The sequence below is a fragment of the Pan troglodytes genome, chromosome 21, assembly GCF_028858775.2.
Source record: "Pan troglodytes isolate AG18354 chromosome 21, NHGRI_mPanTro3-v2.0_pri, whole genome shotgun sequence".
Classification (NCBI taxonomy): domain Eukaryota; kingdom Metazoa; phylum Chordata; class Mammalia; order Primates; family Hominidae; genus Pan; species Pan troglodytes.
The window spans coordinates 44,737,563-44,751,192 of record NC_072419.2 but is presented as its reverse complement, the minus strand read 5'-3'; the positions used below and the strand labels follow the sequence as shown (position 1 = coordinate 44,751,192).

Sequence of the window (13,630 nt, the reverse complement as noted above, 5' to 3'; positions counted from 1 at the left end):
TTCCGATGAAAATCAGACCAAAAAAGGTGCCAAAACAGTATCACTTTAATTCAACAGTGTTCTACCTCTGATGGATGCAGTAAAATAATATACAGAAATAACTGTAATAATAGCAACTTTCAAGCACCTACCATGTACTAGGCATCATACCGTTTTACATGCTTTTTCTTCTTCAATACTTATAACGAGATGGTACTATCATTATTCCCATTATGTAGATTAAAAAGAAACTGAGGCACAGAGAGAATAAATTGCTCAAGTTCACAAAGAAAAAACTAGCAGAATTTAAGTCAGGTCCAAGTCTTACTGCATCCGAAGTACTTTTAATTAGTCACCAAAACAAGTATGAATTATTAGAAAAGAGACACTTCTTATTTGCAGATATGTGCCCATATCTCAGAAGAATCAATGAAATATTCAGAGCTCTTTTAAATGCTATATATAATATGCAAAATAACATGCAGTAAAAAATGTTCTTTACAGCAGTAATAACCATCTAGAAGACAGAATAGCAGAAAAGAGTTAGCTTTTCAAAACATCAGCAACAAATACCTAGAAATAATGGTAAAGAAAATATTAAAAATCTTTGTGAAGAAAACTGTAAAACATTTCAAGAAGATACGCAAAATTCTAAAAAAAGAAAAAGACATGCTCTTAGAAAGGCAGACTCGCCAGCTGCCCCGTCCGGGAGGTGGGGGGCAGCCCCCGCCCGGCCGCCGCCCTGTCTGGGAGGTGGGGGGGCGCCTCTGCCCGGCCGCCCCGTCTGGGAAGTGAGGAGCCCCTCTGCCCGGCCGCCACCCCGTCTGGGAGGTGTACCCAACAGCTCATTGAGAACGGGCCATGATGATGATGGCGGTTTTGTCGAATAGAAAAGGGGGAAATGTGGGGAAAAGAAAGAGAGATCAGATTGTTACTGTGTCTGTGTAGAAAGAAGTAGACATAGGAGACTCCATTTTGTTCTGTACTAAGAAAAATTCTTCTGCCTTGGGATGCTGTTAATTTATAACCTTACCCCCAACCCCGTGCTCTCTGAAACATGTGCTGTGTCAACTCAGGGTTAAATGGATTAAGGGCGGTGCAAGATGTGCTTTGTTAAACAGATGCTTGAAGGCAGCATACCCGTTAAGAGTCATCACCACTCCCTAATCTCAAGTACCCAGGGACACAAACACTGTGGAAGGCGGCAGGACCCTCTGCCTAGGAAAACCAGAGACCTTTGTTCACATGTTTATCTGCTGACCTTCCCTCCACTATTGTCCTATGACCCTGCCAAATCCCCCTCTCCGAGAAACACCCAAGAATGATCAATAAATACTAAAAAAATTAAAAAAAAAAAAGAAAGGCAGACTCAATATCAGATATCAGCGTTTCCTAAATATAAATACAAGCTTAATACAATTCTCATCTTTGGCAGAGTCTGGCTAGCTGTTCACCACTTTCTCTTTTCTTCTCTGTTCTCTTGCAATTAAGTGTGGTGTGTGTCTGAGTTGTGGCTAATGGAATATGAGTAACAGTGATTTATATTACTTCAAGGCCTGACACATAAAACCCTCCCACAAAATTTTCCTTGCTCTCTGTTCCCCATCTGCTAGCCAGATACGAGAATCCTGCTTATAACATTGAGGCCCTAATGGAATCATCTGTTGAAGATGAAAGAGCCACTGCCAGCTGGGTCTCTGAACGACTATGTGAGCAGAGCCAGTCCTGACTCCAGACTTTATAAAAGATTTTCAAGTTCATTTGCTAAAGCAGAACATATTCCTTACCCTAATTAATACACAATCCAAACCCCAGAAGGTTTCGTTGAGGTTTTTCCTTCTGTTTGCTTATGTTTTGTAACTTGAAAAATTGGTTCTAAAATTGATCTGAAATGTTAAACAGGCAAGAAGAGATAAATATTCTAAGAGAAGGAAAAAGAGAAAAAGACATTAGACCTACTAAATATCAGTAAATATTATAAAGTTAAAATAAGAGTGTGAATCTGATATAAAAACAAATGAAGAATTTAATGCAGTAATATGTGAACTAAAGACAAATTCCAGGCTGGGTGCGGTGGCTCGATGCTTGTAACCCTAGCACTTTGGGAGGCTGAAGTGGGTGGATTGCTTAAGTCCAGGAGTTTGAGACCGCCTGGGCAACGTAGGAAGACCCCATCTCTGCAAATTACATGCGTGCGTGTGTCTGTGTGTGTGTGTGTGTGTGTGCGCGTGTGTGTGTTTATATATATATATAAAGACAGATCCTGAGGTATATAAAAGAACTTACTATTACAAAGGAAACAACATTGGAAGAAATCATAGGTGACTATCTGATCAAAGAACACAAAGGAAATAGAAAATGATCACAGAAAGACATTTAAAAACTAAGATCACTGACAGCTGAAAAACACAAACTGTAACTACAAAATGGGAAGAAATGATAAAAAAATGATTAACATACCTAACTTATAAAAAGGTCATAAAGAGTAATTCAGAATCACTGATACACAAAATAGAAAAATTAGGCTAGTTAAACCAGAAAGAGAAGATATGCAAGGAAAAAATTTAAGAATCAGTTGTTCCACAGAGCACACAGATGGGGCTGGAAGAGGGACAAGTAAAAAGTGATGAAGCTGAACTGAAGAGAATTACTATATAAAAGACAGGGACAGCAGGAAGTAGCAGTATACCCCTCTGTGAAATTTTAGGGTGTATCTCCCATTGAAACTTTAAACAGGCTATTGGAGGAGGGCTCTGAGAGGCAGACTGACCAGTCAGTGCTGGGCACAGAGAGGAGCAAGGCAACCTCCAGTCCCCACAGAATGTGACAAAATCCCAAGAGAAAGATCATCAGCCTGGCTGCAGTAACAGGCAAGAGAACAAGTGCGGCATCTACCACAGGGAACGCGTTCCTAGAGCGTGTAAACCAAGAGCGGCTGAGGACAGCCTAACCCTGCTGGGACGGGGAGAGCAGGAGGCACAGGACAGAAATGTGCTTGTTGTCCAGCTGGATTCCATTTGATGAATGGTGCTTAGTGTCCACCTTCTGAATTCAAACAAGAGACTTACAGCATGATTCCTGCCCTAAGATACTTACTAGGTAAATGGCACATGAAATAATAAAATAACAATACCTTAACATGTGTAAAAAGCGAAACCATGTCTGTGCAACACACTCATTATCCATTTCTGGAGGGATCAGACTGGCATCTTCATCGGGAACTTTAAATGCAGGAAATGAAGGACCATATGTAAAGCGTAGCAATCTAGAAAATAAATGCACACCACTGAGTCCATTTCTTAACAGATTGAAAAATACACTCAAGCATAGAAAGAAGACAGAGAAAATGGATGAAACGTGTACCTCACATAAGTGAACAAGACATATGGAAACCCTCATTTATAAAAGAGACAAACTGAAAGAGGATTTCTAGTTTTTTTATGTTTGGGATGATGGATATGCTAATTACTCTGATCAATCACTACACATTTTTTATATATATATCAAAACATCATTATGTACTCCACAAATATGTACAACTATTATGCGTTTATTAAAAAAAAGTTTTACATTGAAAACAAATTGGAGACTTTCAAGATGATTTCTAATGGAAAGAAGCTGGGAAGAAGAGAGTATATGCTGTTGTATATATTTTATATGTAATACACGTGTTGTTACCAGCATCTTCTTTACAAGATACACGAGTTTTTGGGTAAAATAAACAAGTATACCAAAAAAAGAGTGTTTTAAATTATTTAAGATACTTATTTAAAATAATTAGTATTAAAATACTGTTACTTCCTGCTGTCCCTATCTTTTATATAGTAATTCTCTTCAGTTCAGCTTCATCATTTTTTACTTGTCCCTCTTCCAGCCCCATCTGTGTGCTCTGTGGGACATTTATTCTGCTGTAAACTGATTCTTAAAGTTTTTCCTTGCATCTCTTCTCTTTCTGGTTTGACTAGCCTAATTTTTCTACTTGTGTATCAGTGATTCTGAATTATTCTTTATGACCTTTTTATAAGTTAGGTATGTTAATCATTTTTTATCATTTCTTCCCATTTTGTAGTTATAGTTTGTGTTTTTCAGCTGTCAGTGATCTTAGTTTTTAAATGTCTTTCTGTGACATTTATATGTTTATATGTAATATGTTTGACATATACACATTACATATTACTTAAATTATAGCTATTTATATATGTAATTATACTTATATAATTATATAATCATACAATATTTAAATTTTTTAAAAGATTCATCTCACTGCAAATTTCTGCCATATAACTAAGTTATAATAGTTTTACATGAAGTTTAGAATTTATGACATACCATAAAAATAACTCAACAACTTAATTACTTAATAGTAATATTCTAAATGTATTAAAACTATTCAAAGCCCTTTAACTCAATTATTCTCTACCTAGAGATAATATAATCAGAATACATATAAAGACTATGTATAAAGCATTCATATCACCAATATTTTTAAAATAAAACAATGGGAACAACATAAATATCAAAACAGCAGGGGAAGATGGGAGGATTGCTTGAGGTCAGGAGTTCGAGGCTACAATGAGCCATGACTGCGCCACTGCACTCCACCCTGGGCAACAGAGCAAGACCATATCTCAAAAAAAAAAGAAAAACAAAAACAAAAAAACAACGCTGGCATAGTGGCTCACGCCTGCACTCCAATCCCAGCACTCTGGGAGGCCAAGTCTAGTGGATCACTTGAGTCCAGGAGCTTGAGGCCTGCCTGCCTGGGCGATATGCAAAACCTCATCTTTACAAAAAATACAAAAATTAGCTGGGCGTGGTGGCATGAACCTGTAGCTCCCAGCTGCCATGGGAGGCTGAGGTGAGAGGATTGTTTGAGCCTGGGGAGGCTGAGGCTGCTATGAGTCCTGATCATACCACTGTACTCCAGCCTGGGCAACAAAGCAAGACCCTGCCTCAAAAAAACAAAAATAACAACAATAACAAGGAAATTATTAAATGAATTATAATTCCAATTATATAATGGAAAACTACAAAACCATTAAAAATATGATCTCAACAGCTATTTAATGAGAAAAAGTTTGTGTAACTAAAGTGACAAGAATCAGACATCAAATGAAAAAAGCAGATAATATTATATAGAATAATTTCAAACTGGCATTTTTAAAAAGGGAACTAAATGGAAAAAATACATTAAAATGTTAACATGGGTTGGCTCTGAATGATAGGTATCTGTCCCTACATTTTCCAAATTTTCTATTATAAGCATGTACTGTGATTATAATCAAGATAAAAGCATTACTTAAAAACAGATTCATAATTTTTTTAAAGCAATCATCCTGCCTCAGCCTCCCAAAGTGCTGGGATTACAGGTGTGAGCCACCGCTCATGGCTAGATTCATAATATTCATGTTCTCTGTGATATACTAGAATCGACAAAATATTCCAAAGCTTCATTTTTTAGTTTAAATAATAATAAAGATCTAAACATTAACTCAGAAAAAGAGAAGTCTACCTTCTGATACATAACACTACCTATAAAGTTTTTGTTCCTGTCACCCCCTCTCTTTGCCCCCTATCAAACCTGAATGAGATCAAGTCTCTAGATCTAACTACCAGTTTATAGGAAATACAGCGGGGCAGAGGAATATAGTAATTAACAATGTGGACAAATCCAAAATGTGAAACACTCTGTAAGACAACCCAGTTTCTTCAACAAAAAAATTGCAAAGAAAAATAAAGCAGAAACCTAGGCCAGGCGTGGTCACTCAGGCCTGTAATACCAGAACTTTGGGAGGCCAAGGCAGGAGGACTGCTTGAGCCCAGGAGTTCAAGGCCAGCCTGGACAACATGGAGGAACCCCATCTTGACCAAAAATATAAAAATTAGCCAAGCATGGTGGTGCACGCCTGCAGTTCCAGCTACTCAGGTGGCTGAGGCAGGAGGATCACTTGAGCCTAGGAGATTAAGGCTGCAGTAAGCTGTGATTGCACCACTGCATTCCAGCCTGGGTGACAGAGTAAGAAACCCTGTCAAAAAAAAAAAAAAAGGAAAGAAAAAAGCAGGAACCTATACAGTTGTCCTTCAGAATTATAGGGGATTGACGCAGGACACCCCTCAGATGCCAAAATCCATGGATGCTCAAGTCCCCTTACATAAAATAATTTAGTATTTGCATATAACCTACACACATCTTCCTATATACTTTAAATCGTCTCAAGATTACTTATAATACCTAATACAATGCATACACATCCCTTCATTTGCACAGATTCGATGCAGTACTCAGTAGAAGGCAAATTCAATTTTTACTCTTTGGAATTTTGTGAAATTTTTTGCCAAATATTTTTGATCTCTGACTGGCTGTATCCATGGATACAGAACCCACAGAGGGCCAATTGTACCTGGAAATTTGAACACTGACTGGCTAACCGGTATTAAAGAATCGTCAACTTTTTTGGGTGTGATAAGGGTATTATATTTTTTAAAGAACCCTTATCTATATCTAGAGTTATACGGGTATAACTTCGAGATCTTGCAGGTTCAGTTTCACACTACCCTAATAAAACAAACATTGCAAAAAGCAAGGCATGCACTTTTTTTGGTTTCTCAATGCATATAAAAGTTATGTTTGGACTATACTGTAGTCGATTAAGTATGCAATAGGATTATATCTTTAAAAATCAATGCACATCCTTAATTTTAAAATATTAATATTTTACTGCTGAAAGATGCTAATAATTTATCTGTGCCTTCACCAAGTCATAATCCTTTCCCTTTTTAAAATTTTCCAACTTTAATTTTAGATTCAGGAGGTACATGTGCAGGTTATCTGGGTATACTGCATGATGCTGAGGCTTGGGGTACAAATCCCATCATCTGGACTTTTCAACACTGCTCCTCTTCCCCCACCAGCAGTCCTCAGTTTCTAATGTTGTCATCTTTATGTCCATGAGTTTTATGTCCAATGTTTAGCACCCACTTATAAGTAAGAACATGTGATACTTGGTTTTCTGTTCCTGTGTTAATTCACTTAGGATAATGGCTTCAAGCTGCATCCATGTTGCTGCAAAGGACACAATTAATTCTTTTTCATGGCTGCATAGTATTCCATGGTGCATATGTGCCACATTTTCTTTACCCAGTCTACCACTGACGGGCATCTAGGCTGATTCCATGTCTTTGCTATTGTGAATCGTGCTGCAATATATAAAAGTGCATGTGTCTTTTCGGTAGAACAATTTGTTTTCTTTTGGATATATACCCAGCAATGGGATAGCTGGGTTGAATGGTAGTCGTATTTTAAGTTCTTTGAGAAATCTCCCAACTGCTTTCCACAGTAGCTGGAACTAATTTACATTCCCACCAGCAGAGTATAAGCATTCCCTTTTCCCTGCAGTCTTGCCAGCATCAACTGTTTTTTTGACTTTTTAATAATACCCATTCTGCCTGGTGTGAGATGGTATCTCATTGTGGTTTTGATTTGCATTTGTTTGATGATTAGTAATGTGGAGCATTTTTTCATATGTTTCTTGGCCACTTATATGTCTTCTTTTGATAAGTGTCTGTTCATGTCTTTTGCCTGTTTTTTAACGGGGTTGTTTTTTGCTTGTTCAATTGTTTTAAGTTCCTTATAGATTCTGGATATTAGATCTCTGTCAGATGTATAATTTGTGAATATTTTCTCCCATTCTGTAGGTTTTCCGTTTACTCTGTTGATAGTTTCGTTTACTGTGCAGAAACTCTTTAGTTTAATTAGGTACCACTTGTCGATTGTTTTTGTTGCAATTACTTTTGAGGACTGAGTCATAAATTCCTTCCCAAGGCAAATGTCCATAATAGTGTTTCCTAGGTTTTCTTCTAGTATTCTTATAGCTTGAGGTATTACATTTAAATCTTTAATCCATCTTGAGTTAATTTTTGTATATGGTGAAAGGTAGGAGTCTAGTTTCATTCTTCCGCATATGGTTAGCCAGTTATCCCTGCACTATTTATTGAATAGAGAGTCCTTTCCCCATTGCTTGTTTTTATTGACTCTGTCAAAAATCAGATGGCTGTAGTTATGCAGCTTTACTTCTGGGTTCTCTATTCTGTTCCATTAGTTTATATATCTGTTTTTGTACCAGTACCATGCTGTTTTGGTGACTGTAGCCCTCTAGTATAGTTTCAAGGTGGGTAATGTGATGCCTCCAGCTTTGTTCTTTTTGCTTAGGATTTGCTTTGGCTATTAGAGCTCTTTTTTGGTTGCAATATGAATTTTAGAATAGGTTTTTTCCTAGTTATGTGAAAAAATGGCACTGGTAGTTTGACAGGAATAGTGTTGAATCTGTAGATTGCTATGGGCAGTATGGCCATTTTAATGATTTTGATTCTTCTAATCCATGAACATGGAATGTTTTTCCATTTGTTTGCGTCATCTAGAGTCATCTTTTCACTGGTGGAGGGTATTGCCTCATTGATGGCTGCAGACTGATCAGGAAGGTGACTGCTGAAGGTTGGGGTGGCTGTGGCAGTTTTTAAAAATAAGACAACAATGAGGTGTGCCACATGGACTGACTCTTCTTTTCACAAAAAATTTATCTGTGGCATGCAATGCCATTTCATAGCATTTTACCCATAGTAGAACTTCTTTCAAAATTGGAGTCGATCCTCTCAAACTCTGCCATTACTTTACCAATTAAGCTTATGTAATATTCTAAATACTTTGCTGTCATTTCAACAACGTTCATGGCATCTATACCAGGAGTAGATTCCACCTCAGGAAACTCTTTGCTCATCCATAAGACTCCTCACCATTAGTTTTATCATGACATTGCAGCAATTAGTCATCTCTTTGGGCTATACTTCTAATTTGTAGTTCTCTTGCTACTTCTCCACCTCATCTGCAGTGACTTCTTCCACTGAAGCTTTGAACCCCTCAGAGTCATTCATTAGGGTTGGAATCAACTTCTTCCAAACTCCTGTTAATGTTGATATGGTAGCTATAACCTTACAGAATGTACAGTTGACCCCTGAACAATAGGGACTAGAGGTGCTGGCCCCTCATACAGTTGAAAAATCTAGGTATAATGTTTGACTCCCTCAAAACTTAACTACTAATAGCCTACTTCTAATCAGAAGCCTTACCAATAACAAATAATTAACACATATTTTGTATGTGTATTATATATGGTATTCTTACAATAAAGAAAGCTAAATAAAATGTTATTAAGAAAATCATAAGGAAAATCAGATGCAGCAGCACACCCATAGTCCCAGACACTTGAAGGCTTGAAGCAGAAGATATTGTGTTGGTACAAAAGTAATTAAAATACGGCAAAAGCCGCAATTACTTTTGCACCAATCTAAACAGCTTGCGCCCAGGAGGTGTGAATAGCCGTTATACTCTAGCCTGGGCAACACAGCAAGACCCCCTCTTTAAAAAAAAATCATAAAAAAGGGCCAGGCGCAGTGGCTCATGCCTGTAATCCCAGCACTTTGGAAGGCAGAGGTGGGGCGGTTCACATGAGGCCTGGAGTTAGAGACCAGCTTGGCCAACGTGGAGAATCCCTGACTCTACTAAAAATACTAAAAAATTAGCTGGGCATGGTGGCTCACGCCTGTAATCCCAGCTACTGGGGAGGCTGAGGCACGAGAATCACTTGAGCATGGGAGGCAGAGGCTGCAGTGAGGCAGAGGTTGCAGTGAGCTGAGATCGCACCATTGCACTCCAGACTAGGTGACAAAGTGAGACTCTGTCTCAAACAAAAAAAAATCACATAAAAGAGAAAACACATTTACATTTACAGCACTGTACTGTGTTTATTGATACCATAAGTTTATGTCATCTGTTTACAAAGTCAATTGTCTGCCTGAACTGGCAGGTGACCACAGCTGCAGACCTCAAACAACAGAACGTATCAAGCAATTCAACTTTTTCTTGTAATGTCATGAGTTTTCTCTGCTTCTTGGGAGCACTTCCAGCACCATTGGTGGCACTTCCTATGGGTCCCATGGTATTACTTATTCCAGGCTTACAGTATTGTAAATTAAATATGACGAAAAATAAATGAAAACTGAGACATCACTTTTTACCGAGATACACTATTTACTGAAGAGATTAACTGCTCAAGCAGAGATGATTAGTGTCACATGGAGTTTTCAGTGAATATTCACAACACTTGAGCTCAATAGCAACAGGAAGTGGCTACAAAATTATTACAGTAGTACAGTATGTACCACAGTTAATTTTATGCAATTATGATTTAATACTGCAGCTTTTGTTTACATTTCTTTACCTATTGTTTACATTACTGCAAATGGTATCATGTATATAGTCTATAAGCATTTGTATGCATAAGTTTTAATAAATTTTAATTTAGTATAATACATTTGCGTATATTTTATGGTAGTAAATGATACAAGACTAGCATGTACATATATTTTATGCCTATGACATACCTAATTTTTTCTTAATTTTTTCAATATTTCTAGGATACACGGTTCATTTGCACATTTTTTCAAATTGTCTCAAATTTCAAAAAAAATTTTCCACTATTTTTAATTGAGAAAAATCTACATGTAAGTGGACCCACACAGTTCAAATACATGTTGTTCAATGGTCAGCTGTATTTCTTAAGTAAGATTTGAAAGTCAGGCCGGGCACAGTGGCTCATGCCTGTAATCCAAGCACTTTGGGAGGCTGAGATGGGTGGATTGTTTTGAGACTAGGAGTTGGAGACCAGACTGGCCAACATGGTGAAACCCCCACCTCTACTAAAAATACAAAAACTAGCAGGACATGTTGGCACACCTCTGTAATCCCAGTTATTCGGGAGGCTAAGGCACAAGAATCACTTGAACCTGGGAGGCGGGTTCTACAGGCGCAAGCCACCACACCTGGCTATTTTTTGTAGAGATGGGGTTTTGCCAAGTTGCCCAGGGTGGTCTCAAACTCCTGAGCTCAACTAATCTGCCCACCTAGTACTCCCAAAGTGCTGGGATTACAGGTGTGAGCCACTGCACACAGCCAGAATAAATTTAACATCATTCTTAGTATATGGGCTGCCAAGGCAAGCGCAAATTTAACATTATTCTTAAGGGCCCTAGGATATTCCAAATGGTAAATGAGCACTGGCTTCAGCTTGCCAGGCACTGACTTCTCCTCTCTAGCTACAGAAGTCCTAGATGGTGTCTTCTTCCAATACAAGACTGTTTAATGCACACTGAAAATCTGTTGTTTAGTGAGGCCACCTTCGTCAATGATCTTAGCTAGATCATCTGGATCACTTGCTGCAGCTTCTCCAACACACTTGCTGCTTCAGCTTGCACTTTCACGTTATAGACATGGCTTCTTTCCTTAAACCTCATGAACCAACCTCGGCCTCTTCCTAAGCTTTCTTCTACAGCTTCCTCACCTCTCGCAGCCTTCATAGAACTGAAGACAGTTAGGCCTTGCTCTGGATCACGCTTTGGCTTAAGAAAATGTTGTGACTGGTTTGATCTCCTATCTAGCCCACTCAAACTTTCTCCATATCATAAATAAGCCTGTTTTGCTTTCTTATCATTCCTGTGTTCAGTGGTGTAGCATGTTTAATTTCCTTCAAGAACTTTACCTTTGCATTCACACCTTGGCTAACCATTTGGTGCAAGAGGCCTAGCTTTCAGCCTGTTTTGGCTTTCAACACACCTTCCTAATTAAACTTAATCATTTCTAGCTTTTGATTTAAAGTGAGAGACATCCAACTATTCCTTTCACTCGAACACTTTGAGGCCATTATAGAGTTACTAATTGGCCTAATTTCAGTATCATTGTGTCTCAAGAGTGGGAAAGAGACGGGAAACAGCTGGTCAGTGGAGCTGTCAGAACACAAACAACATTGATCAATTAAGTTCACCATTTTATATAGGTGTAGTACGTGGCACTCTAAAACAATTACAATGGTAATATTAAAGATCACTGATCACAGGTCACCATAACAGTAAAAGTTTGAAATACGCAAGAATTACCAACATATGACAGAGGCACAAAGTGAGCATATGCTGTTGGAAAAATGGCACCCAACAGACTCGCTTGATGCAGGGTTGCCACAACCCTTCGATTTGGAAAAAAAAAAAAAACATGGTATCCGTGAAGCTCAATACAGTCAAGTGCAATAAAACAAGGTATGCTTGCATATTAAAATCAGGATTGAAATGAAAAAATAAGTCTGAAAAAAATGAACCTAAGAGTGTACTTATAAAACAGCGATGGTATTAAATATAAATGGCAAAAAGGTAAAATTATTATTATAAAAAAACTGCCTACTTTGGTTATAAAGTAGCATGTATAATATGGTCCCATTCCTGTAAAATTATATATAAATATACATGATAGGATTTCAGGAGAACTTTTCTATTATACCTTTCTATGGTTTGTTTCTTTAAAATAATGATTAGGCATATTTTAATGATCATGCATATTTTAATGATCAAAATAAGAGTGGAATTTTTTTGTGGGGGAAGTAGGGTATAAAATTTATCTGTTTCTCAAGAATACTTGATTATTCTGAAATGTTTTAAACAGGCACTAGCCAAACTGTTATATCTATATTTAAAAAGTGGCTCAATTCTGTATCTAAAGTACAGTAATAACAGACCCAGCCTTTGTTATAATGTATTCCATGAATGCCAGAAAGCTGCCTAAGGTCAGACAGGTGAAGGAAGGCAAGGCAATGACAATAACCTACCTGGAAGTGAGTGCACAAATGACCTTGCTCCACTGCTCCACCACTGCTGGGTGATGCCTCCAGTTAGCCACCATCTCCTTGGCTGTTTTCCAATAAGGAGGTGTTGGGAAGCACCGAGTACAAGCTAGTAACCACACCTCAAAGAGAACACCAATCAACTTCTCTGCTAGATTCTCAGCAATGCCACCTTACCAATGAAAAGAAAACATATCTTTGGCAAACTTATTTTTAAAGCAGAATCTTTAAGACACTGATTTGGGAGAACTGGTCAAAAAATTAAAATAAGTGCAATATTAAGTTTTGACTTTCAAATAATCATTTAATAGTAAAAATGAGAAGCAATTCTTAGGAGTTCCTATACCCAAAATCACAGACACATCAAAAAATTTTTACTTTGAAAGATTTCAAGTTGCCCTGTTCAGTTCTTATTGAAGGCCTTAATCCTCCAGCAAGGGGGACAGAGGGACACAGGGGAGAAGGAAAAGGATGACTGCCTATGATGACTGACTACTATGAGTCAGTTTCTATGCCAAATAGTTCATACAAATGACCTCATATAATCCTCACATTAATTCTGCAGGGTAGGTATCTGTAATACCTAATACCAACTGCTAATTATATCCATTTTGAAGATGAGAAAACTTAGATTCAGAAAGTTTAAGTAACTTCTCCGACTTCATGCAGCCAGTAAGTGAAGGAATCACAACAAACACCCATGTCTTTTTACCTCCAAACTTTGCCATACAATGCTCCAAGTATTTGAAAGCCACCCTTCAAGGGAGAGAGACAGAGAGACAAATAATGGAGCAAAAGGACTGGTGTTGGGAAGGACAGAGCCTTAACCATGAAAATGGGGCTGTTCCCCTGTTCTAAGCCCTGGAACCAGGTGGAAAAACAGCAGTGGTCTTTACACCGCATAGCTCCAGAAGGCAAAGTTGGGACTCACA

At 38.0% G+C, this 13,630-nt stretch overlaps 1 protein-coding gene across 17 annotated transcripts in view; it reads right to left on the bottom strand.

The window, feature by feature from the left end:
* The window catches only part of RALGAPB (Ral GTPase activating protein non-catalytic subunit beta), a 105,781-nt gene that overhangs the window by 66,222 nt on the left and 25,929 nt on the right, over nucleotides 1-13,630 (bottom strand). For all 17 annotated transcript variants that reach the window (XM_514640.8, XM_054674426.2, XM_009437235.5 and 14 more), the window contains exons 5-6: nucleotides 12,684-12,870; nucleotides 3,113-3,244 (exon numbers count right to left, since the gene is read on the bottom strand). In XM_514640.8, the coding sequence (XP_514640.4) occupies nucleotides 3,113-3,244; nucleotides 12,684-12,870 (319 nt within the window). The remainder of the gene's footprint in view (nucleotides 1-3,112; nucleotides 3,245-12,683; nucleotides 12,871-13,630) is intronic.